We start from the raw sequence: 26,514 nt of genomic DNA on the forward strand, positions 1-26,514 counted from the left end.
TCTTGACTTTAGAACATAGCAAGTATTTTCAGTGTATAAGGTTCCTGCCTTTCTCACATTTATTATTTTGATTTCATTTTCCCCTTCTCTTTCCTTTTGTTCTGTTTTAGACCTTTCTGCAGGGTGTGGACGGTGACATCTCAGTAAGTACTGTGTGTGTGTGTACTTCACTGCTGGTTACACATACAACGGTGTATCCAACACAGCTTGTGTGCATACAGTCTTGGTCAAAGACATAGGCTTTAAGGTTCCATTACAATGCTATGTAATAGCAGAGTACATAGACAGGAATAAAGTGTGTCCAATGCAACTTAAAGAAACTTCAAGTGTGCACATCTTTATCCTCATCCCCATATGGGCAACAGATAGATGCGTCAAAAAGATGCTGCTTTAGTAAATGTATAAACAGGAACTCAGTGCTTCCACCAATTTCCTCTTAGCTTCATTCCCTCACATTCTTATGTTTGCATACTTGAAGGTTGGTACTAATTAGGCAGTTTGCTGATACTCAGTAGATGTAACACATGCAATGGGTAGCCATTAGGAATGGTCAGATCCTGATGTGTACCTGGAGCTGTTGAGCAGAGCTTTGGATAAAGATGACCATTAGGAATCAGAGCAGCAATCAAGTTTTATTACCAAATATTTGCAGAAAACCCAGGAAAATGTAGAGCACCACAGCATTAAGAGTGTCAGCCTAACCTGCATGAATCCACGTGCTGCGCATTAATTCACTTTCAATATTGGTGCTTGGCTTAATGGCGTTTCTTAAGATAATTAGAACACAGTCAGTTTCATGCTTGGTTGTCAATCATGAGTGGACATGATCTTGTTGGCTTCAGAAGTGCCATTATTAACTATGTTGTAAAAGAAAGAAACAAATTCCTACACAGACGACAGGAAAAACTTGAAATGTGGAAATCGCAAATAAAACAGATACTTTGGAAGTACTGTCAACATCTGAAAAAGACAGGTTTAGCATTTTTGTAAAAGCCCTTTCTTAGATTTGCTATGCATTTTCTAATTTTAATTGCATGAAGTTGCAGTGTTCAGTTGACTAGAGCTCATGTCGAAAGTCTTGTGATGATTTCCCCGTGGAGCACAAATAAAATCTGACTGACGTGAGACTTGGCTTCTTTCTATCGTGTCCCTGTTATTGCAGTCTGTTTGAAGCGTTCTGCAGAATTTGGAAGTTTTATCACCTTTAAATGTTGTCAATCTTCTTACCTATCCCAATGCAAAAAGCCTTCTCACCTTGTTGGAGAAGCCAAGGAAATTACCATCCTAATGGCAACTCTGTAAGAAACCAAAGGACTCCAGTCAGCAAGCAGTTTTTTGGTGGCTATAATTGTCTATTGACAATTGGTGGAGAGAAATAATTGGGAATTTGTATTCATACCTGAAAAGGTGGACTCTTGGAAAATTTGGTGGATTTAGAAACACAGCAATGATGCTGGGAAACTGGAGCTGAATTGTAGCTTAATTTGGTTCAAACTTTACAGTTATATAAATGAGTTAGCATTGTCAGCAGTTTATAGAAAGTTCAGTATTCACTTGACAGATCATTTGGAATGTGTTCCATGTGGGCTTACTATAAGGACTATACTGCCAAACTGAACCAAATGAGTCCAGCTTATTTGATGTACCGCTGTGCAAATGCAGTAATATTCGTTACTGTAGTATTTCTATATCGTTATGTTTTAAGGCTGCTATTTGAAGTGATGTTTCTTAGCAGAGCTTGTTTCTCTGGTGACTGAAGTACATTCGTCTTGTTGTTACAGGTGCCTGTACGGCTTATTGAAGCTGTTGAGAGTCGGGACATGTTCCAGCTTCACATCGTATGCAAAGATTCCAAGGTGGTCAGGTATGTTGTGTCACATTCATTGATATGGAACTTAGATAGCAGTGCCAGAGCTTTAAAAATGAACGTGAAGCTAGCCTGACCAGCCTATCAGACCTTCACAAGGCTTTGTACATTCAGAATTCTGAACTCAAACTCTATTCCAGGTTACATCTCTAACTGTGTCTGTACAATTCAAGCCCATGACATTATAGTCCTGTGGGAGAAATTTTAGCTTGGGCGAGCATGTGCCGGACCCGACCGAGCGTAAAATGATGCGTAATGACATTGGGCAACTGTCCTGATGTCATTGCCACTTGCACGATATTTCGGTTGGTGGGCGCGTGCAGGAGTTGGCAGCGCGCCTGCTGACAATTAAAAGGTCTATTAAGGCCATTTAAAAGGTAATTGAAACAAATTTTTCGCTGCCCATCCAACCTTACAGTTGGTGGACACGTGAAAAGGTCAGGTGGCCTTTGCATTTTTTAGAAAACCTCATCCATGGGCGGGATGAGGTTTTCAACAGCAAATAAAAATGAAATAATTTTTATATTTAATTTATAACATGTTCCTGCTCAGGAGAAATGTTTTATAACATTTTTTAAATCTTTATCTTTTATTTTGAAAAATGTTCATCTCCCTGAGGCAGTGCATGAAGGTTGCGCTCACCCTCCTCTCTTTCCCCCCACCCCATCCCACCAAAACATAGGCAGTGCTGAGCGCTGCCGCTCAAGTTTCACACTGGGCGGGCCTCAGTTGTCCTGCCAGTGTGAAATCGCGATCCTGCCCCGATCGCGGGCGGTGGTTGGCTTCCCGACCGCCCCCACCAAGCCCACCCGACAAGGGAAAAATCCTCCCCCTGAGCTCTCACTCTGAAAACAAAACCCAGTCTCAGTAAACAGTGCAGGATTCCAGACAGATGGAATTGTGTGTGGGATGCTATTGAGGTATGAACATGATGCATCTGATAAAAATGGGAATGTGGAGAAGGTGAGTAATGAGGTGTAATTTGGGTATTTTTGAGAAGAGAGGTAATAAGGTGCATGCAGATGCACCAGGAGTATATACTGCAATAAACACTCTGCCCAGCTTGTCTCGAAAAGCTCCCATCGATTGATTTGAACTTGTGTGCAGGTAGTAAGCATTTCTTGAAAGCAGAAAGTTTTGTTGTGTTGATAAATGTTTATGTTTTTAAAGCTTTTTCTACTTGACATTAATACAGATAACAGACAATGGGACATATATCAGTTAAGTGGAAGAAATAGTGTTCTGAAGCTGGCTTGCTTCAGTGTTGTAGGAATCTAATTTTCTTTAGGGTACATGGGAAGCGATGTGTTTTACATTCTGAAGTAGAAGGCCTAGCATCAGTGGATCCAATTTTTGCCTTTTGAATTTCTGTTTCCAGGATCTGAGTTGGTCCACAGAGAAAAATCTTGATTTTGCATAGCCTATGCTTACCTGCAAATGATGATGTACAAAAATTAATCATTGCATTCAACATCTTACCAGTTTACCCCTGATTTTATTCCCTTGAGTTTTGATAACTTTGGGGGAAATAATTGTGTATGAAAATGTGCAGAGGTGAAAAAATTGAACATTTCCCTGAATGTAGTTTTTCAATATACCTTACTTTCTATTGTACCCTTGTCATAATTCCCAACACCTGGCAGTAATTTGACCATATTTTGAATTGAAAGGCATCTAATCCTTGGCCAGTTTCCAGAATGAAGCTTTTCCCAGTCAGTGAAAGCTCTCAGTATTGTGTAGGTGAACTGGTTAAAGAGGCCTGATGAACTCTCCCTTTCTGGCAGCAAGAAATAAATGCAGATGTAGGCAAGATGTCTTCCTGCAACAGAGACTCTCATTTAAATAAGCACTTTTAAAATCACACCAGCTATATCACAATGAAACTGATTAGCATCAATTTCACAATGGTGTGCAGATCAAAGATTTCTTGGTTAGTTGTCCTCTGTACCCCTGATATGTGTCTCTTTTTTAATGGAGAATATAAGATGATTTTGAGAAAGGGATCAAGTGTGTTGCATAGTTCAGCCTTACCCCATCACTTTCAGTTTCATTGATGAGCAGTGACATGTTTCTGTGCTACATCTTCCTTCACTTGTAAATACACGCACATAGAATCAAATGCATCCGTTCAGCTGACAGGATAATGCAACATCCAGGTGCAGCATAATGACTGTGCTACCTCATAATGACGCTGCAGAGGCCACTATCATTTTGGGTGAGGTGACATGGACTCTTTTCAAAACATTGAGTGTCTCTTTCCATTTGTTTTTCATGCATTTTAAGTAGATGGACAGAAGGAGCTATAATTAGACTTGAAGAATTCTTTGCATAATCATGGTCCTTGAAACCAGGGACATCTGCATTTTTGTTTTGACTTTGTTGCTTCTTCACACCAAAAGGGAGAAGAGCTTTGATTCCAAGAGTTCCCTCAAACCTTGCTTGAACATCTTTGGTTGAACCTCCTTGTTTGAACATCACTTAACACACATCTTAATTGGGTCATCAGTAGGCTGTACTTCTCAATCAGTTTTTGTACTATAAAAAAACTGATCCTGATCCAATAATTTCAATCAAGAAACAAAAGCAATATAGTAAAGTTGGAATTTAGTGCTTAAAAAACATTATCAGATAATTTAAGTGACTATTTAGTGGATATGTCTGCACGTCTTACATTTACAGTGTTTACTAATGCAGCAAAGTTCTTTGGGAAAATTTAAAAACTTAAGAAATAGTAGCTGGAGTAAGCCATTCGGCCCTTCAAGCCTGCTCCACCATTCAGTGAGAGCATGGCTGATGATCTACTTCAACACCATTTTCGTGCAATATCCCCTATTCCTTGATGTTTTTAATGTGTAGAAATCTATCATTCTCAGTCTTGAACACGCTCAATGACTGAGTCTCCACAGCCCCCTTGGGCAGAGAATTCCAAAGATTTAGCATCCTCTGAGTGAAGAAATCACTCCTCAGCTCAGTCCTAAATGGCCTTCCCCTTATTCTCAGACTGCGCCCCCTGATTCTAGATATCCCAGCCAGGGGAAACATCCTTCCTGCAAATACCCTGTCGAACTCTGTAAGAATTTGGCATGAGTAAATGAGATTACTTTTCATTCTTCTAAACTCCATAGACTAAAGGTCCAGTTTATTTAATCTTTCCTCATAGGACAATCCCTCCATCCCAGGAATTAATTTGGTGAACCTTCATTGCACTCCATCTCTGGCATGTATATCTTTCCTTGGGTAAGGAGACCAAAACTGTACACAATACTCCTGGTGTGGTCTCACGAAGGCTCTATATAATTGCAGTAAGACATCTTTACTCCTATAATCAAATCCTCTTATAATAAAGGCCCACGTACCATTTGCCACCTTAATTGCTTGCTGTACCTGCATGTTAACTTTCAGTGACTCATGAACAAGGACACCCAAGTCCCTTTGAAGTTCACCAGTTCCCAGCCTCTCACCATTTAAGAAATACTTCACATTTCTCCACATTATATTCCATCTGCCAATTTTTTTGTCCACTCTCTTAGCTGCTCTAAATCCCCTTGAATCGTCTTTGCATCCTTCTCACAACTCTCACTTCCATCTAGTTTTGTGTCATCTGTAAACTGGGAAATATTACATTTAATCCCCACATCAAAATCATTGATCGAGATTGTGAATAGCTAGAGCCCAAACACTGATCCTTGTAGTACCTCACTAGCCACAGCCTGCCAAAATGAAACTGACCCATTTATTCCTACTCTGTTTTCTGTCCATTAACCAATTCTCAATCCATTCCAGTATATTGCCCCCAATCCCATATGCTCTAATTTTGTTTATGAACCTCGTGTGGGATCTTGTCAAAAGCTTTCTGAAAATCTAAATATACCACATCGACCGGTTCCCCCATATCTATTTTCCTAGTTGCATCCTCAAAAAACTCCCAACAGATTTGCTAAACAGGATTTCCCTCAAATCGATGTTGACTCTGCCCAATCCTACCATTATTTTCTAAGTATCTTGTTATCACATCCTTTATTATATGCTGTAGCATTTTCTCTACAACTGATGTCAGACTAACAGGTCTATAGTTCTGCTTTTCTCTTTCCCTCCTTTCTTAAATAGTGGGGTTACGTTTGCCGCTTTCCAATCTGCAGGAACCATTCCAGAGTCTATAGAATTTTGAAAGATGACCAATGCATCTACTATTTCTACAGCCACCTCTTTCACTACTCTGGATGTAGATCACCAGGCCCAGGGTACTTATCTACTTTAAATCCCATTACTTTATCTAGTACTTTCTTCTAATAACATCTTGCAGTCCCTTGATTCTCCATTATTTCTAGGTGGTTTTTAGTATTTTCCTCCATGAAGACAGGCATGAAGTATTTGTTTAGTTTCTCTGCCATTTTCTGATTCCCCGTTATAAATTGTCCTGACTTTGCTTGTAATGAACCCACATTTGTTTTTCTAATATTTTCCTTTTTGCATACCTAGAGATGCTTTTACATTTTTATGTTTCTCGCTAGTTTACTCTCATTCTATTTTCCCTTTCTTAGCTCTCCTTTGCAGAATTCTAAAATGCTCCCAATCCTTAGGCTTACCATTTTTCTTTTGATAGTTTTATGCCCCTCTTCCTTTGATCTAATACAATCTTTTACTTCTTTTGTTAGCCACGGTTAGAACACGTGTGGTTTTGAGCATTAAAGGAATGTATTTTTGTTGTAAACTATGTATTAGTTCTGTTAGGAAATAGAGACAGTTTAAGTAAGTTATAATTGTATTTGTGGGTATTAGGAATAATTTTTAGCTTTAAAGTTTAAGTTTGATTTGTATTTGTGTGTTAAGAAAAAGTCAAATTGAGTTTTAGTTTCACTCTAAAAGGTGCCTGCATTTCTAATGAGTTTTACGACTCTTGGAGAGAAGTTAGAGCAAACACAAGAGTAGAAAAAATGGTGCTGTTGTCTAGCAACAGGTCCAGAGAGGGAGACTCATCCACACACAACGCACAGAAAAAACAGCAGTTTGAGTGCAGTTGGAAGAAGGTGCAAGAACAGGCAGGACATGAAAAGGAATGGATAGCAAGTCCCAAGCCAAAGAAGAAAGGCCCCAAGGCCAAGGAGTGAGACAGGAACTAAAGCGAAAGTCCCAAGAAGACCTTATAGTCAAAGGAAGGACAAGAACCTCGAAAAGGTCCAGCTGAGTGAGAAGCAGAGGAAGGCTCCAAGCTTCAAGAAGAAAAGCTGCAGGAAGCAGATTTAAAGTGAAAAGCCAGAAGCTCCAAAGAAGCAACTGAAGCCCTGTAACACTTTGCCAAGGGCGTGTGCAAAAAAGGTATACTGTTGATGGCTGAGTCAGTGAGAGTGAGTGCGTGGAAGAAAGCTTGAATGCACATGGTGACCCAGGGGAGAGGAATGTCACAATGAGAGTTCAAAGCCCTGGAGGTGTACCCTCGCATGAGCCAACCAGTCTTACTGAACTGAGAAATCATCAGTTTGGGAGAAAATTCCAAAGCGAGTACTTGGAGAGTGGAGATTGGAAACCTACGTGTGAAAGACAGAGTTCAGTGTGACTGGTTGGCACACTGTGTAACAAGCGTCTGGGGGGAGTTGTGGAGAAATCCATACCATCTGGTTGAGGTGGCATCTGTCACTTGGTTTCAGAGTGTGCTGTGTCTGACCACAGGTCATTTAGTGGTTTACATGGACAGTATACTTACTGTGAACATTAGGGTATAAGTTAGCTTTTGTAACTTGTGTTACCCTTACAGATCTGTATCTATCTGTAAATTTATGGTTGTGGATGAAGGACTATTGTCATATAGTTCATCTTGTTGAATAAATTTTTTTTTGTTTATCAGCTGACTTCTGTGACTGTTCAGTAACCACTTTCCACATATCTAAACAAAAAATTAAAGTTAGGATCAATCAAGCTGGGTTCCACCCTGGGATCAGGCTTGTCTGGTAGTAATCCTAACTGTAATCTGCTAGGATCCTAACAGTTCTTTAAATGTTAGCCATTGCCTGTCTACTGTCATATCTTTTAATGTAGTTTCCCAATCCACTATAGCCGATTTTCCCCTCTTACTTTCATAGCTTCTCTACTTAGATTTAAGACCCTAGTTTCTGATTGAACTACATCACTTTCAAACTTGATATAAAATGCTATCATATTATGGCCACTCTTTCCTAAAGGCTCTTTTACAACAAGATTTTTAATTAGCCCTTTTTCATTGTATAATACTAGATCTAAAATAACCAATTCCCTAGTTGGAACATACTGGTCTAGAAAACGATCTTGCATACTTTCCAAGAATTTGTCCTCCACAACATTAGTACCAATTAGGTTTATCCAGTCTATATTTAGATGGAAATCTCCCATGATTATTGTATTACCCTTGTTACACGTACCTCTAATTTCCTGATTTATACTGTGATTTATATTACCCTTCCTTTGGTGGCCTGTAAACAACTCCCACCGATATTTTCTGCCCCTTACTGTTTCATAGTTCCACCCAAACTGATATGTCTTGATCTTTAGAACTAAGGTCATCACTCATTACAGTACTAATGCCCTCTTCAATTAACAGAGCTACCCCAACACCTTTTCCCAGCTTCCTGTCCTTCCCGAATGTCTCATACCCATAACCTATGTTCAACTTTAGCAATGGAGTCTAGTTCAGATGAACTTATATGGATAAAGATTGTGCATAAAGAGTCAACCTGCATTTAACTGACCACTGCAGTGTCTGTAGCTATAGTCAGAAATCACTATTTTGTGGATAATACTAAGTAGAAGGTAAAATTGTTGAAGTTGAGAGTGGTAGGTCTCCTGAATATGGGGCCTCAGAGGTAATGTATTCTCTCAAATACTTTGTGGGTTATTTCATTGGTTCACAAGATTTTGATTTCTTGTAAATAATAACTAAGTAAAAAGCTGCAATTTGCCTGAAGCTGATAAATAGGTATTTGGGTGGTGATGGGTTGTGCATCTAAAGCATTCCATCCAAGTAAAATAGCTTGGTATTGAAGAGTCAGCTGTTATATATGGTCTCCCATTTTGTGGATGTCTGGATACACTAATCTTTCTGGTTAACCCGACAAGTATGTGCTAGCTGTCGTAGATTAAATCACACATCACTAAGAGATCATAGTGCAAATGTCTCATCTGACTTTCAAATGAACAGCCCGACATATCAAACATTTAAAGACCAACTGGCTAATCTACCTAACGTGTTGTAACAGACCATGATGCAGCCAATCCCTACCCAACTGGAACCATACAGTTTTATATTCATAAGCTATTGCTCAATATCAGACAGTCATGTAGGGCTAAGTTTCCAATTGTTAATCAGAGGCGCACATACAGCCCTTGGGGACCCTAGCAATCATTCATCATATTTTTGCATTGCTCTGTTTACTCTATCCATTCTGTTATGTTTGACCCACCTGTTTTGTGGGCAGCACCGTGTGACATACTGTAGTGTGCAGCATAATACACCTGGTGAAACTAACCTGTAGCGTTCAAAACTAACAACTTGTACTGATATATATAACTAATGGAAAATAAGAACTGATGTAAATGGGTTTGCAAGTTCAATTTCAGCACTATATCCTTATCCCTACAAGCAATGATTCTGAAAAGAGGACACCGCTGTATTTGTTCTTATTCTCTATTATTTTGATTTACAACTGAACGGTGATGTCTAATTAAGATGATCATGTCTTGAGTGTTTTTCCAAATTAATAATAAATATTGGGGTTTTAATGGAAAGGGATGACTAAGAATATTCACAAAGATCTGGTCATTTGCATTGTTCAGTATATAGGTAATTTACTGTTGGTTGTGCTTTATTTTCTAAACTCTTGCTGTTCCACAGGTGTCATTTTTCTACATTTAAGCAATGTCAGGAATGGTTGAAGAGATTAAACAAAGTGATTGCCCACCCGACCAGACTGGAGGATTTGTTTGCCTTTGCCTATCATGCCTGGTGCCTGGGAATCTGTGCGGATGAGGAAGATCAGCATGTCCACCTCTGTCGCCCAGGTGAGTGGAGTGATGAATGGTGGGTCAGGGAGGAAATGCCAGATGAGTGGAGTGGTGGGGGCAGTCTATGACATACTGGTGAATGATGTTTAATTTTGGCAGTTCTTTAAATGCCATTTAAGAATCATTCTTGTATCCCTGGTATCATGTTGAGTAGATTACCTTTGCTAAATGGGGTGGGTTGCATGGTTTCTCTTGTTCTACTATCCTGGCTAACGAAGGAAACTATGAACAACAACAATTAATGGAACCAAAGAAAATCAAAAATGCCAAAGTAACTAAAGTCTTTAAATATTTGTTTGCTATATTCTATTATAATTAAACCTAATTGTTAGCTCCTCTTCTGTTTCTTCAGGAGATCATGTCTGCCATCGGTTTGAAATGGAAGTAGAGAGAATGCATTTTGATCTGCAAAATGTTTGGAGAGTCAGTGAAGTTAACAGCAATTATAAGTGAGTGATTTCTAATGTCTAAACTACAAGATGTGAAAATGATTATTTGGACTGCTATGTGACATGCACGCTGATTAGCATATGAAAGAGCTAAATACTTGAGAGGCCAGCATAGTGGCTGGGCCACTCGAGCTTGCAAGATCACAGGACAGATACACTGCACTGCAGGATTGTGGGGTAGGATTACGTAGCGAATTATGTAGCAGATTACACCCATCACAACAGTCTTAACCTCCCCTAAATTCTATTGCTCTGGTCCACTTATACACCTATTGAATACTGCTAGGAATTGAGCTTCTCTACCCAATTTTCTTTTCTCCCTTCACTATTTTTCACATCTTCCACTTGTCAACATCTTTCATCCTCCGTCACTGCCAAGTAAATTGTTCTTTGCTCACCCAATTCCCCAATCCTGAATCCCATCACCCTCAACTTCCCATTAGATGCTTTTCCCTCCACAGACCTCAAACTGACTCGTATCACATGCTATTGAGAAGTCACCCAATTTGCTTTATTCCCTCAGTTGTTGTTTCTTCAGCTGTCTTGTTCTTTGAAGTAAATTTATCTAATCTCCTCCCCATCCATTTTTCTTTCCTGTTCAGGTCCCTAGTGAGTTTCCCTTAATGGTACCCCCTGCAGTGGACAGCCAGCCTCCCCCATCACATCACCCTGCAAAACCTCTATGCAAATTACAAAAAAAAGACTCTATCCGTGACCTTGCACTGAAGGAAAGCCACAACATTCGGGACCTGACAGTCACCTGGCTTAGTGACTTTGAATCCTTTCCTTGCCTGGCTTTATAATCCACCACATCCATTGATCAGTTTGTCACTATGACTAATCTCCAATCCCTTCTCACTTTATTACCTGTTTTTCCATTTCATTCACTTCCCACCCTTTGAGATTCTTAGCCTGTTGCCTTCTCAGTCTTCAAGATTATTACGTCATCAAAATCTTCTCCTACCTACCCTTTCTATCTCTGTTTAGAATAACAACTTGTTCTCTGTCACCCTGACCTCAACTACTTAAATGAAAATCCCTTTCCTGACTGACTTGCTCTCCTTGTTTTCTCAAGCTCCCTGTTCTCCAAGTTAAAATGTTGTGGATTTAAGTCCCACACCAGAAACTTAAGCACAAACATCTAGGCTGACACTGCAATACAGTACTGAGGGAGTGCTACACTGTCATAGACATGGTCTTTCTGTCACAAAATTAAACCGAGGCCCTGTCTGCTCTCTCAGGTTGATAAAAAGGATCCCATCCCACTAATTTGAAGAAGACAGAGACATTGCCCTGCTGGTGTCCTGGCCAGTAGTATTTATGCTGAATTGACAATGAAAACTATCATCATGAATGAGGGGCCATCCTCAATAGTTGTGAGAGCCATGGCATCTACATTGCCTGGTTAGCTGAGACCCCCTGCTTTGCTCAGTGACACAAAACCATTTTGGCATCACGGATGTAGCTGTAAAACCTGGTGAATGATCCCTATTAATTAAACTAATCTGACATATATGATCATAGTACTGGTTTCTGACAGCCTCATGTGAACTTAATTTAACTTGATTGCAGGTCATCATGTAAACTAATCCTAACATCCCTTTCCTGGAGAATAGTTAAAAATCTCCAATAATGAGACAATCTGTTTGACTCCCACCCCTCAAACCTTGACCCCACCCCCTTGATTTTGTTGTTACGCATATCTTTGAGAACTCAAGTCTGTCACCGTCTAAAATATGTCTTATCCATCCCATATCCCTTTAGTCTCATTTATTGCCTTTGTTCTGAAAACAGATGGCCCACAACCTCCTCAAGAGTACACTTTAAAACACCAGCCTTCTCTTGTTCACCATCTTCCACTCAATCTATCTTACCTCCACTTTCATCACCCAAATCCCTACTACTCTTTCAAGTTGATGTAAAGGATTCCATTCCACTAATTCAGAGAAGACGCAGAGAAGTTACCCCTGTGTCCTGGCCAGTATTATGCCAATGGAAACAATCACCTTGAATGAGGGGCCACCCTTATTAGTTGTGAGAGCCATGACCCTACTGATGTCATCAACCCTATATTCTCCACCATTGTCTTTCTTTCCTTCAAAACCAGCATTATCATCATCTATCCTCAAAAAAAATCCCTTGTACCTGTGTCTCAAATTTCTCTCTTCACTGTCCTGAAGTGTACCGTTGTCCAGCAACTTAGTTTCCAAAAGTTTTTCGTAAACAACCCTCCAAACGCCAAGACTCCTTTCCTCAAAGTCACAAATTATGCCATTCAGACATGGCTGTGATTTTTTTTGTTCTTCCCTTCCTCATTCCCTCTGTTGCTTTTGACATTGTCAGCTGCTACATCCACCTCCAGTACCTTTCCTTTGTGCTCTGGCTCTGATACTGACCTGGCATGGTTTCAATGCTGTATGTCATGATAAACTTCCCCCCATCACTTCTCTTACTGTGACTCTATGTGGTATATCCTAAGATTCCATCTAAGATTTTAGAAGAAGACCTTGTATAGGGAAAGTGTTGTATTTCTAGTTATGTATTTAACTATTTTGGTTATAGATGTCTCTCTATCTCCTTCATTGACATTCTGTGTTTCGAGAACTAAATCCCCAGATCTCTTTCCTGTTCTATAGCCTTAAGTGAAAATCCTGAATTGCGTACGTGTGCCTTGAGTTTTGAGTTGCCATGACCTCGATGTAACTCTCCGTATTTATGCACCTTGACAGACATCTGCCAAACAGGACTCCATCTATCTAGATTAGAGTCATAGAATTTTGCAGCATGGAAAGAGGCCCTTTCAGACAGTGAGTCCCAGAGACCCCTCACCCTCTGGGTGAAAAAAAATTTCCTCAAATCCCTCTAAACCTCCTGCCCCTTACCTTAAATCTATGTCCCCTGGTTATTGACCCCTCCACTAAGGGGGAAAATTTCTTCCTATCTACCCTATCTATGCCCCTCATAATTTTGTTCACTTCAATCAGGTTCCCCCTCAGCCTTTTCTGCTCTAAGGAAAACAACCCCAGCTTATCTAGTATCTCTTCATGGCTGAAATGCTCCAGCCCGGGCAACCTCCTGGTGAATCTCCTCTGCACCCTCTCTAGTGCAATCACATTCTTCCTATAGTGTGGTAACCAGAATTGCACACAGTATTCCAGATGTGACCTAACTGACATTTTATACAGCTCCATCATAACCCCCCTGCTCTTGTATTTAGTGCTTTGACTAATATAGGTCCCACTGATCCTCTGTACTTCCTAGTGTCCTACCATTCATCGTGTACTCCCTTGCCTTGTTAGTCCTCGCAAAATGCACCACCTCACATTTTTCAGGAGTAAATTCCATTTGCCACTGTTCTGCCCATCTGACCAGCCCATCTATGTCATCCTGTAGTCTAAGGCTTTCCTCCCCACTATTTACCGCACCACCAATTTTCATGTGAGCTGCAAACTTAGTGATTATACCTCCTACATTCACGTCTAGATCATTAATGTACACTACAAACAGCAAGAGCCCAGCGCCGAACCCTGCGGTATGGCATGCCACTGGACACAGGCTTCCAGTCACAAAAACAACCTTCGACCATCACCCTCCACCTACCACTAAGCCAATTTTGGATCTAATTTGCCAAATTGCCCTACATCAACTGCACTACCCTCGTCTACACACCTAGTCACCTCCTTGAAAAATTCAGTCAAATTTGTTAGACACGATCTCCCCCTGACAAAGCCATGCTGACTATCCTTGATTAATCCTTGTCTCTCCAAATGGAGATTAAGTCTGTCCCTCAGATTTTTTTCCAGAAGTTTTCCTACTCACTGGCCTACAGTTGCCTGGTTTATCCCCACCATCCTTCTTGAATAATGGGACCACATTAGCTGTCCTCCAGTTCTCTGGCACCTCTCCTGTGGCCAGAGAGGATTTGAAAATTAATGTCAGGGTCCCTGCAATCCCCTCCCTTGCCTACTATAGCAGCCTGGAATACATCTCATCTGGGGATTTATCCACTTTTAAGCCCGCTAATATCTCCTCCCTCTCAATGCTAATTTGATGATGTATATCACAGTTCCCCTCCCTGATTTCTGTACCTATATTGTCCTTCTCTATCGTGAACGCAGATGCATTTAAAACCTGACCTACATCTTCTGGCTCCTCACAAAAATTGCCACTTTGGTCCCTAATGGGCCTACTCTTTCCCTGGTTATTCCCTTGCCCCTAATATAATTATAAAACGCCTTTGGATTTTTCTTTATTTTACCTGCCTGTGTTTTTTCATGCCCCCTCTTCGCTCTCCTAATTTCTTTTTTAAGTAACCCCCTGTACTTTCTATACTCCTCTAAAGCATCCGCTGTTTTGAGCACTCAGTATCTACCTTAAGCTTCATTTTTTTTTTCCTTATCCAATCCTCTACATTCCTCAACATCCAGGGTTCTCTGAACTTGTTGGTCCCACCCGTCACCTTTGTGGGAACATGTTGGCTCTGCACCCTCACTATTTCCTTTTTGAATGGCTCCCACTGCTCTGATATAGATTTTCCTACAAGTAGCTGCTGCCAGTCCACTTTGGCCAGATCCTGTCTTATCATATTAAAATCAACCTTCCCCCCAATTCAGAACCTTTATTTCTGGTCCATCTTTGTTCTTTTCCACAACTACCTTAAATCTTACTGAGTTATGGTCACTATCACTAAAATGCTCCCCCACTGAGACTTTTACCACTTGCCCTCCTTCGTTCCCTAAAATTAAGCCCAGCATTGCCACCTCTCTCATAGGACTTTCTACATGCTGGCTTCAAAAACTCTCCCGGATACATTTTAAGAATTCTGCCCCCCTAAGCCTTTCATATTTTGTCTATCTCAGTTAATATTGGGGAAGTTGAAATCCCTTACTATTATTACCCTTTTATTTTTACACTTCCCTGAGATTTGCCTGCATATCTGCCCTTCTATCTCTCCCTGACTGTTTGGGGTCTATATTACACTCCCAGCAATGTGATTTCCCCTTTTTTGTTTTTAAATTCTACCCATATGGCCTTATTTGAAGAACCTTCTAAGATATCATTCCACCTTATTGCAGTAATTGACTCTTTGATCAATATTGTGGCCCCACTTCCTCTTTTACAAACCACCACCACCCCCCCCCCCCCCCCAACCAACCAACCTGCCTCCCCTGAAGATTCTATACCCTGGAATATTGAGCTGCCAGTCCAGCCCCTCCCTCAACCTTGTCTCCATGATAGAAATGACATCACATCCCCATGGGTTAATCAACCCTCAACTCATCTGCCTTATTCGCAAGACTCCTTGCATGAAAATAAATGCCATTCAGCCTTGCCATGCTCCCTTGTGCCTTAACTTGACTATATACGCTCTGCCTTCCAGACTGACTTGGTTTTTCTTCTGTATTTGTCTGTGCATCACCCCCTGCTATACCTCCTCTCCGTATCCCAGCCCCTGTCAAATTAGTTTAAACCCCCAACCCCCATCCCCGCTACCTAGCTCCCTAAATTCTTGTTGCAGGACCTCATCCGTCTTTCTACTTAGGTCATTGATATCAAAGTGAACCACGATCTCTGACTGTTCGCCCTTCCCCTTTAGAATGCCCTACAGCCGTTCAGTGACATCCTTGACCCTGGCCCCAAGGAGGCAACACACCATCCTGGAGTCATGTCTGCAGCCGCAGAAAAGCCTGTCTGTACTCCTCACTATTGAGTCTTCTACCACTTTTGCTCTTCCTTTCTTTCTCCTCCCACCTTGTGCAGCTGGGCTCTGGCTGCACTCCCCGGAAGAACCGTCACTGCAGATTTTATTTTATCCAATGTCCTAACTCCTCTGCAGACCCTGGGTCATTAGCAAATTTAAGGAATGAACCCCTGCTGCCAAATCCTTGACTATATCATGAAGAGAAGCACTCATGATACAAATCATTGCAGGAGTCCACACGTGGCCTGAACACACGTATAACTACCCCAATTGTTGCGGTAAAGAGGGATCTGAGTGTCCTTATACATAAATCACATAAAGTTAGCATACAGGTACAGCAAGTAACTAGGAAGGAAAATGGAATGTTGGCCTTTACTTAAAGGGGGATGGGATACAGAAGTAGGGGAAGTCTTGCTACAACTGTACAGGGCACTGATAGAGTACTGTGTACAGTTTGGTATCCTTACTTAAGGAAGGATACACTTGTATTGGAAGCACTTGCAGAAGGTTCACGAGGCTTATTCCTAGAATGAAGGGGTTGTTTTATGAGGAAATGTTGAGCGGGTTCGACCTATACACATTTGAATGAGTGGTGATCTTATTGAAACATAAACATAGCCTAGTGGGATCTAGATGTCCTGGCATATGAATCACATAAAGTTATGACACCTCCCCCCCGCCACCACCACCACCACCAAAGGGTCTTGGTGTGTGGAATGTTCTTCCCCAGAAAGTAGTGGAGGCTGGGTCTTTGAATTTATTCAAGGCAGAGTTGGATAGATTTCAGTTAGACAAAGGAGCAAAGGGCTTGGGGTGTGGGGGGGTGGGGGGATGCGGGGTGTGGCGACAGACATGAAAGTGGAGCTGAGAGCACAACCAGATCAGCTTTGATCTTGCTGAATGGGGAAACAGACTCAAAGGGCTGAATGGCCTATTCTTGCTCCTATGTTACAAAAAAATTCTGAGGGAGCTTGGCAGCGTAGATGTTGAGAGGATATTTCCCCTTGTGGGGAAATCTAGAACTATGGGGTAAAGTTTAAAAATAAGGAGTCTGCCATTCAAGACAGGGATGAGAAGGAATTTCTGAGAGTCATTAGTCTTTGGAATTCTCTTCCACAGAGAGCAGTGGGAGCTGGGTCATTGTCTAACTCAGCCTTGAGTATATTCAGATTTTTGATTTACAAGAGAGTCAAGGGTCATGAGGGGCAGATAGGAAAGTGGAGTTAATCCACAATCGGATCAGCCATGATCTTATTGAATGGTGGAGCAGACTTGATGGGCTGAATGAGCTGCTACTCTTATTTCTTATGATCTTATGACCCTTTGGTTACATGAATGCAAATATTTCACAAAATCCATCTTAAAAGTCTATGCTTTTCTAAAGCGTATAGCCCCAGTTTTTGTGCTGGGAATTACTTTAGAGGCCCTCTTCTGCACCCTTTCCAAAACCTCAATATCATTTGCCATGTGAAGAGACGAAAATGGGATACAATATTCCAAGTGATGCTTAACCAAATACATCAACTCTTATTTGGAAAGATTGATCCAAAATGTTTGTTTTCAAAATATTCGTTAGTGAGTTGATATCCTTGAGATTGTCCAAGACCCTCCCATCCTACTTGCTTCTTTTTAAGGTATCAGCTGTGGCTTCTAATTCAGAGGATGTGAGCTCCAAGTCCCAATCAAGAGACTTGAGCACAATATCTTGGCTGACAGTCCAGTGCAGTACTGAGAGTGCTGTTCTGTTTGGATAAAGCTTTAACTGAAGCCCTGTCTTCTGCTTAAGAAGAAGTAAAATGATTCCTTGGGACTGCTTAAGAGAAGAGCATGGGAGTTATCCCTGGTTCCTAGCCAATATTCATCGCTCAATGAACATCAATAATATAGGTTATCTCACCATTATCACATTGTTAATTGTGGACCTCGCTATGCATAAATTGGTTGCCATATATCCTACATCACAACAGAGACTACACTTCAAAAGTATTACAATTGCAGTAAAGCACTTTGGAATGTCCTGAAATTGTAAATATATTTTTTCCATACTTTTGGATGAATGATGATTTTTAAGTAGCAGCATTGAAAATTTGCTAAGTGAATTTCTCATTTGGAGAGCTGGTGCAAACAGAATGGGCCAAATGGCCTCTTTCTGCACTGTAACAATTCTAATACTGTGGTCTTGGATCACTTGGCATTCATTAAATCTCTGGATGACAGCATGATCTCTCAACCACATTGCTGATTATACATTACATGAACATACATTTTAGCATTAACTATTTATTGCAAATTGGATGTCACTAAATAAAGTAAAGGGGGAATTAGAAGGAGTACTCAATGCACGAATGAGGTAGTACTTCTTAGCTCTGCAAACAAGCCACCTGTAAATAACTCTGTTTTGCAAAGTCAGATCATTTCAAGAGTATCTCACTTGCCAGCAAGAGAAGATTCTGCAACAGTGTGCACATTTCATGGTGCTCTTGTACACTAATGATATTGCATATACGTATTTCTGAAATACCAGACAAGCCAATGCAATTGCCATAGGTCACTGAACTTGTGTTAAAGCAAATAGAGGAAAAAGCCTTCATAAGAAAAGCAATGTTACTCATTGGCTATTATATTCTGAAACTTGGATCAAGTGGCTACCTTCAGCTAACCTTGTAGTGGTTACTTCAGATTGATAATTGTTGAAGTGTGTGAATATGGCAACGTTTTACACAGTGCAATTTGACAGATATTCATAGACAGATCCAAGTAATTAAGTTTTACATTAACTAGCATGAAAGTAAAATGTAATATATAAAAGACATCAGTAAAAATAAAACGTAGACTGCAGATGTAGTAGAGATCACTCGGCACAGAGGTAAAGGAGAATTTGTAGTGCATAAATGCTGTACAGATGTGGAAGTATGTTACAACATAAATACTGTACAGCTGTAGAAATGGATATGGCATACACCTTTAGAAGCAGTCATGTTAGAAAGGTGCAAGCCCTAGTGATAGTTACCTCTTGTATGTTCTACAGTGGCTTTATCTTAATGAATAAATATTGTATTGCTACAATATCTGTTTACAGTGACTTCTCCTTTCTCTAGATGCATTAGCCCCATCTTTTAGCTGCACAGTGTCGGTAGAAAAATGACTTTGCTCTGGTCTGCTCTCCTCTAGCAATATCTGTACAGTGATTTTTTTTCTACTCTAAAATCTCTGGATCTGTGGTATTTATGCACAGCCTTCAGTTGTGCAATATGTATGTATATTATGGCCCCTTCTTGCTTTGGCCGTGTAGTATCTTTGCGCGATGATCCTGAATTAGCCTGGTTATATTGTATCTTTATAATGCCTTTGTGCTTATTTATCTGTGCATAGTCACTCTGCTCTTTTCTGTTTGGAAGCATACAATAAAATCCATTTCTTTCTCCTTAATTTGGCATAAGTGAAAGACTGGATGGTGCCATAGCCATCATGTCAAGGCATCGTGCAGGTGTGACTGGATGCTGTTCAAAAAATGCATAAGTTTTAATTCTGTTTTAATTCGAGCTAGCTGTTGCATACTATATTTTGTAGTCTTGTAAGAGGTTTATGTGGCATATTTGCAGTAGAACCTTGCACATCACATCTTCCTGTTTGCAGAGTGCTACTCAGACTATCCTTTACCTGGAGCTCTTAATTCTTGAGCTATTCTGAGGGAGTTCTGACTCTGTTGCACTCTGTTACATCTTCCACCACATATTTGAGCCCTTAGCAACAGCTGGATAAACTTTAAGTATCTTGTTCTTGTTTTAGGTATCTAGTTACTCTCTATAGTTTTATCATCTGACGTGCAAGAAAATTCCTACAGAGCTGCAGATGCACCAACCAATTTGTTTTAAGCTACTCATGCATAGAAATTACAACATGGAAACAGGCTGTCTGGCCCACCCAGTCATGTTGGTGTTTGCAAATAGTCAGTCATATTTACCCACCTTGTTCCATTTACTTTCACCCCTTTCTCTTTGTCCACCTGTTGTACATGTTCTCATGGTATTGAGAAATTAAGATTCTTGGTGCAGCAGTAGATGGGAGATGTACATATGCTACATTTTCTAAAACCTCAAGATGAAGCAAGATAAAGAAGGAACAGGGGCTTTGTGAAGGATCTATCCAAATCTTCAGTACTTTGCATTTCCCAGGTGCATGTTTCAATGTTACTGCCTTTACGTCAGTCCTTAAAAGGAACATTGTTCATGACAGAAATACCTTTGGTGCGTGTATTTCTGCCCTGCTGCATGCAGTGAGGCTGTGTTTAAAACCCACTAAATCCAGAGATGATTGAATGCAATGAGTTCAAAAATTAAGCCCACTCTCTACTGAAATCTGGAGTCATTAGTGTAATTATGCGTTAATCTATAATGTGTTGAAAGGCTGGATTTCAAATTGGTTCTTCAACTTGCAGTGCAATTGTTTTGTTTATTTGGGAGCTTTGCACACTAGTATTCTTTTCAATGATGTTTAATGCTGGAATATCCCATTAAATCTAAATGTTTGAAGGATGAGACCATTAAGGTCAGTACATAATGTGTTATGATTGAACTTGCAGACTCATAAGTGATGGTTTGTGATTCTGTATCAGAGCATTGCTAAAGACCAAAAAAGGAACAGAGGAGATGTTAGTGAATGGGGGAATTGAATGTAAATATTTAGAAAACTGTGGATTGTATGAAAGTCTGTTGGCTGATGGGATCAATGATATAAAAGGCTGGAATTCTAAAGCCTCTATTTTGCATTGATCAGTTTCATCTCCATCTATTGTGTTAGCCCACAAGGAGGTATTGTTAGATATTCATCCTATTAAAGACTTAAATTCTTCTGCCAATTTGAAGGATACAGCCTATTGTCCATAATATTGACTCCATGATGTGTAAAAACAAGAGAATTTAGTAGCTTTTGAATGAATTCATTTCAGGAAAAATGTACCAGACATTTATGTGAAAGAGAGCAATGTTTGGTGAAAAAACTGTTTTATCATTTTTTTTATGTCTGTTATAAGTTTTTAAACTGACGTTGCCTCTCAACGATACTTTGGAGTTGAGTTGTTTTTAAGTTGTTATAGTATTGGCACTTTAACCCACCAAGAAGTTGAAAAATGTCTTCAATTTGCATAACTTGGCAACCACAATGCACATTAAATTCACAACTCGCAACATGATATTTGCTGGAAGAGTCAATGGCATAAATTCTATTTCAGTGGCTAAAATGGGTGAGATTGATTTGGTTTTAGAAAGTGCTTATGTATTTTGAATGGCCACCGCATTGAGTAAGCTGATTGCCAGCTAGAATTAGATCAGTTCGTTTATTCGTGTACGTGAAGATCAGGGGCCAAACACATTTAGATTTCATTTAAGTGGTGCGTGGGCTTTCAGTCAGTGAAACTGTATTGCAATCAGAAATAAAAACCCACATGACTTTTGAATACATTTACTGACTTTAATTACAAGTTAATTGTTTGTAACTAAATGGTCTTGAAATATATTTCAACATCAGTAATGAACGTCCTTTTAATGCATTCTTATATGGTTTATGCATCAATTGTAGACACATTGATTACCATAATTCTGTCTTCAGATATACCAGGACTAAAGGATAAAATTATGTTGAGATGTTCCTTGGAAGACTTGGGGGTGATCTAAGTGAGGTGTTTAAGATGATTAAAGGATTTGATAGGGTAAAGGAACTATTTGATAGGGAGTTCAGAACACGGGGTGTTAGCTAAAAATTAGAAGCAAGGCTATTCGTTGGTGATGTCGGGAAACATGCCTTCACACAAAAGGGCAGTGAAATTCTGGATTACTCTTCCCCAAAAAGATTTCAAAACTGAAATTAATAGATTTTTAGGGTTTGGCTAGGTTATTATGAGTTACAGAACCATGGCAGTTAGATGATTTGATTGAATGGAAGAATAGATTTGGAAGAGTATCCCTGTTCCTATGGTCAACTTTCCCTACTGCATCCTGTACAAGTACAATTTACATCTCATTCCCTCAAGTTTGCTATTCCACTCTTTACAACCCTGCACCTTAAAATTCCCCACACCACAACCCTCTATCCCACTCTGTTAATCATTGGCTGCACCCCCCCCCCCTTAATTCCCTGTGCCTTACCATTCAAGATACTGAGTATTGGCTAGATATTTCAGTTTCTATCAAAAAGGGTGATGGATTTTTGTTAGATAATGGTATTGAGTGATTATGGAACCAAAATGTGTAAATGGAGTTGAGATACAAATCATCCATAATCTAATTGAATGGTGGAACAACCTTGAGTAGCTGAAAGGCCTACTTCTATGTGTATGCTCTTATTAAATGCTTTTGATAATTAGATATGGAATAATGAAAGGCTGTTCCTATTTTTGGAAATCACTCCTCCATTTTAAGGTCCCTGTCACACAAAGGGCCCGCAGATCAGAATGATGGCTGGTGAAGGCATCATATGCCCACTGAAACTACCAACATGAAATGTACACAGGCAGCACTGGAACAACTGTGTGAAGTATATGTACATATTGGCCTTCAGAGCAACAGTCTGTGCTGGAATTTGTTAGAGTAGGTCATAATGCAGTGTGCCTGATTCATTAAGACTTTTTCCTGCACCCTTAAGCTCAGGAATGTTCTGCTGTGTAAGTTACTGTAAGTATAAGTTAGTAACAGTGCAGTGAGGATAACAGGGCATCTGGGACCTTTAATGAACAATGGGACAGTGTATCTCCTTAACCACTGAGATTTAAGGATTGAGAAATAAACAAAGGAAGGAGGATGAATTAGAATGTGTGAAATCAAGTGTTAAAAGTCAGGCACAGAATCAGAAATAGAGAAAGATTGGATTATGATAGAGATTTAAAAAAGAGACAAAGGAAAAGAAAAATAATTAATTTTGATGTTTTTAAAATCTCTGACAACAGTTCACTACCTGCAGAGTTTAAGTTGTGCTCCTTCTGTGCCAGAAGGGATAATTCGCAGTCACTAGCAATTGTGTCATTAAGAGTGCTTAGGCAATTAATTGCTGGACTTAACTCTGGGGTGAGTTAACTGCATATTAAATGTGTAAATACAGTAACTTCTTGATACGCATGGGGAAGTTAAAGACAAGATGTTGTTTTCACAAAGCTTATGGCAACTTGTAATTCATGGTGAATCTCTTGGTCGTCACAAGCTGCTGGTTCTTTACAGAATAATGGCATGCATCCCTCACACACATTTTTACAGAAAATTCATCCCAATATACACATGAAGGAACTCTGAGCCAAAATAATGTATACTATATAATATGTACACCAATCCAGACCACAGTGTTTTTTCATTATACATACACGCATGCAAATACGTGTGCACACATGACTTCATATGAATAATATGATATAAGCACGAGTGACTAGAATCATTGGGTGTGTACAATATAATGTGCTTGCATGTGGCAGCTTACCACTGTGTATATACACATGCAAGGAACCTGGAATTACTGCTGTGTGAAATATAATGCTATGTATAATATAATGTATACATGAACCATGGAATTATTATATTTGCATAATATAATGCATACACTAGGGGCCCTGAAACCTCAAATGTATAGATTATGTATACTGGGAGCCATTGCTTCTGCAATATAATGTATGCACGTGGTTCCCAGGACCTGGTGCATATGGCTGATATAATATTTACACAGTAGCGCTGGAACCACATTATGTGTAATATAATTCTTACATGGGGCACTGGGATTCCAATGAATGTTTGTGAACTAAAGTGTGTGAGATATGTCCCACACACGGGGAACTGGGGTTGCAGTGTGTGTGTGTCGTATAAATGCAGTGCTAAAACTGTAATTTTGTGTAATATAATGTATGTTTTGGCTCTGAAATTGTGGCGTGTGTAATATATAGACACTGCTGTTTTGATTAAGTTTAAAGGTCTTGGATTAAGTTGGATGGGTTTTAACCAGCTGTTGCTAACATCTGTATTGGAAAGTTGTTTTGTGCCTTCGTATTGACCCCATATTGTCTGTATCACAAATATAAGGTGGTGTCGGACTAAACTCACCTTTTTAATTCCTTGTTGCATTTGTCTTTGCAGGTTGTGTGCTAGTTACCCCCAAAAGCTGCTTGTTCCAGTCTGGATCACAGATAAACAATTGGAGAGCGTAGGGACCTTCAGATCTTGGAAAAGGATTCCTGTGGTTGTTTACAGGTGAAGCTCTTAAATTTTAATTGTTACGATTTCTTCATTCTCAGTACAGAGCTCCACCTGGAGGCTTTTATGTTCCAAAACGACCAAATAAGATGGATTTATCAGTTTCTTACCATGGTGTGCAATACACCATGTTATTAATGAACTCCATTTATTGACTATTATAATGGATAATTAAATTAAAAACTGACATTTTTTTAACTTGTGGATATTACAGGTCATTAGTAAAGCTTAGCATAGTTTGTTTAGAAGGAGTTGGAATATATTTAGGCTCTAGATAACAAGCCTGATATTTAATTGTATCTGAAGAGCAGTGAGTTCTGAAGTGTCCCAGCCAACATTTCTTCCCTCAGCAACTGTTCTTTAAAAAAAAATGAATAACAGCTTCTTAATCTTACTGCCACTGTGCTGCTATGTTCACTTATATAATCATAATTCATAAGAGTCATCAGGTTTATGTATGTGATGTTGATATGTTTCCTAGCGAAATACAGGTTCAGAACAAGGTTAGTGTGATCATTAGTGTGCAAAGCTGATCCAATTCAACAGGTGTAATGCGACTTGTAAGGATAAGGACTGTTGGAAGGACTTTCAGAATGCAGACCACAGCATGTTGGAGCAGGAGGCTGTCCAAAGGGTGGAGGAGAAGGAAGAAGTGTAACATAATAGTAGTACAGGGTTCAATAATTTGACGGAAATAGCATCCTTTGTAAGGAGGATCTAGAGTTTCCATGATAATTTGCCCACCTGGTGCCAGGATGAAGGACATCTTGAATCTGCTTCAAAGGATATTGGAGAGTTGGGAGGGTGGTTGGCTTCTAGTCATTGTGATCCAGATTGGTACTAACAACATGGGGAAGAGTAGACAAGGAGTCCTATTTGGCAAACACAAAGGTCTAGGAACTAAATGAAAGGATAGAACCTCCAGGGTTATATTTGCTGGATTATTACTGGAAACATGCAAATTAGTGTAGGGACAAGTAGATTTATTGAACATATGGCTGAAAGAATGGTGTTGGAAAGAAGGATTCCATTTCATGGGAGATTGGCACCAGTTCTGGGTGAGAGAGCTCAGGTGGAATAGTTATTCTAGATAATAGTTCAAAAACAAATGAGATGGAAGAGGGTAGAATAACAGGTTATGATCTGTGACCCAAAAAATGTACTTATGTGCATGAAGTGTGCATGAGGAACAAATTGAATGAATTGCAGGCACAAATTCAACTTGAAGGCTATGACATGATAGCCATTACGGAGATCTGGCTGGTCAAGACTGGGAACTATGCATACCAGGTCACTACAGGAAAGTTGGGGAGAAGGTAGAGGAGGAGCAGTCTTATTGATTAAGGATGAAACTACTTCATAATGAGAGATAAGTAGGCAGTGGATATTTTATGGGTAGAATTGAGAAGTAGAACAGGAGTTAAGACATTTGTGGGAGTTGTGTATAGTCCTGGCTGCAGTTGTGAAGTGGTTGATGCTATAAATGCAGAGATTAGGCAAACTTTCAGCAAAGGTAGGGTGCTTTTAATTAGGGACTTTAACTTACATATAGATTAGAATAAACAAACTAGCACATGTCAGATGATAGTGGACTTCTGGTATGTCTGGTATAGTTTGCTGCAACAATGCGTCCTAAACCAACAAGGGGGTGGGCCATATTAGATTTAGTAATGAGCAAGATTTAGTTAATAACCCCATATGGTGTGTGAACATTTATCAAATACCATAATAACATGATCATGTTCAATGTGATGTTTGAAGGAAAGAAATGTGAAATACCTATCAAGATTCTAGATTTAGCGAAAGCTGTCTTCAATGTGATGAGATGCAGACTGTCCACAGTAAACTTGGCAAATCTGTTAATGGGCAAAACGACAAAAGATCAGTGGAGATTTTTTAAAAAGCACTTAATGCGAAACAGAATCAGATAAAACATCTAAGATTTTTACTTGCCAAAAGTAAACAGCATGGACAATGAAAGAAGTAAGAGACAAGATAAAGCTAAAAAATATACTCCACATCTGGAGTACTGTATGCAGTTTTGTCTGCCACACTATAGGCGGGAAGTGATTGCACTAGAGAGGGTGCAGAGGAGATTGACCAGAATGTTGTCTGGGCTGGAGGTTTCAACTCTAAGAGCGATTGGATAGGCTGGGGTTGTTTTCCTTGGAGCTGGGAAGGCTGAGGGGGGACCTGATTGAGATGTACGAAATTATGAGGGGCATAGACAGGGGGAAACTT

General features: G+C 39.9%; 1 protein-coding gene across 14 annotated transcripts in view; it reads left to right on the forward strand.

The window, feature by feature from the left end:
- Positions 1-26,514, forward strand: part of mtmr4 (myotubularin related protein 4) — a 199,489-nt gene that overhangs the window by 110,743 nt on the left and 62,232 nt on the right. For 10 of the 14 annotated variants that reach the window (XR_005944217.1, XM_041197614.1, XM_041197619.1 and 7 more), the window contains 5 exons: positions 111-143; positions 1,782-1,864; positions 9,729-9,895; positions 10,251-10,347; positions 24,157-24,270. Coding sequence is in view for 13 of the 14 variants with exons in the window: in XM_041197614.1 (XP_041053548.1) it covers positions 111-143; positions 1,782-1,864; positions 9,729-9,895; positions 10,251-10,347; positions 24,157-24,270 (494 nt within the window). In the remaining variant the exon portion in view is untranslated. The remainder of the gene's footprint in view (positions 1-110; positions 144-1,781; positions 1,865-9,728; positions 9,896-10,250; positions 10,348-24,156; positions 24,271-26,514) is intronic. The other 4 variants (XM_041197617.1, XM_041197623.1, XM_041197624.1 and 1 more) reach the window with 1 other exon arrangement.

Source organism: Carcharodon carcharias, chromosome 10 (genome assembly GCF_017639515.1).
Source record: "Carcharodon carcharias isolate sCarCar2 chromosome 10, sCarCar2.pri, whole genome shotgun sequence".
NCBI classification, from domain to species: Eukaryota; Metazoa; Chordata; class Chondrichthyes; order Lamniformes; family Lamnidae; genus Carcharodon; species Carcharodon carcharias.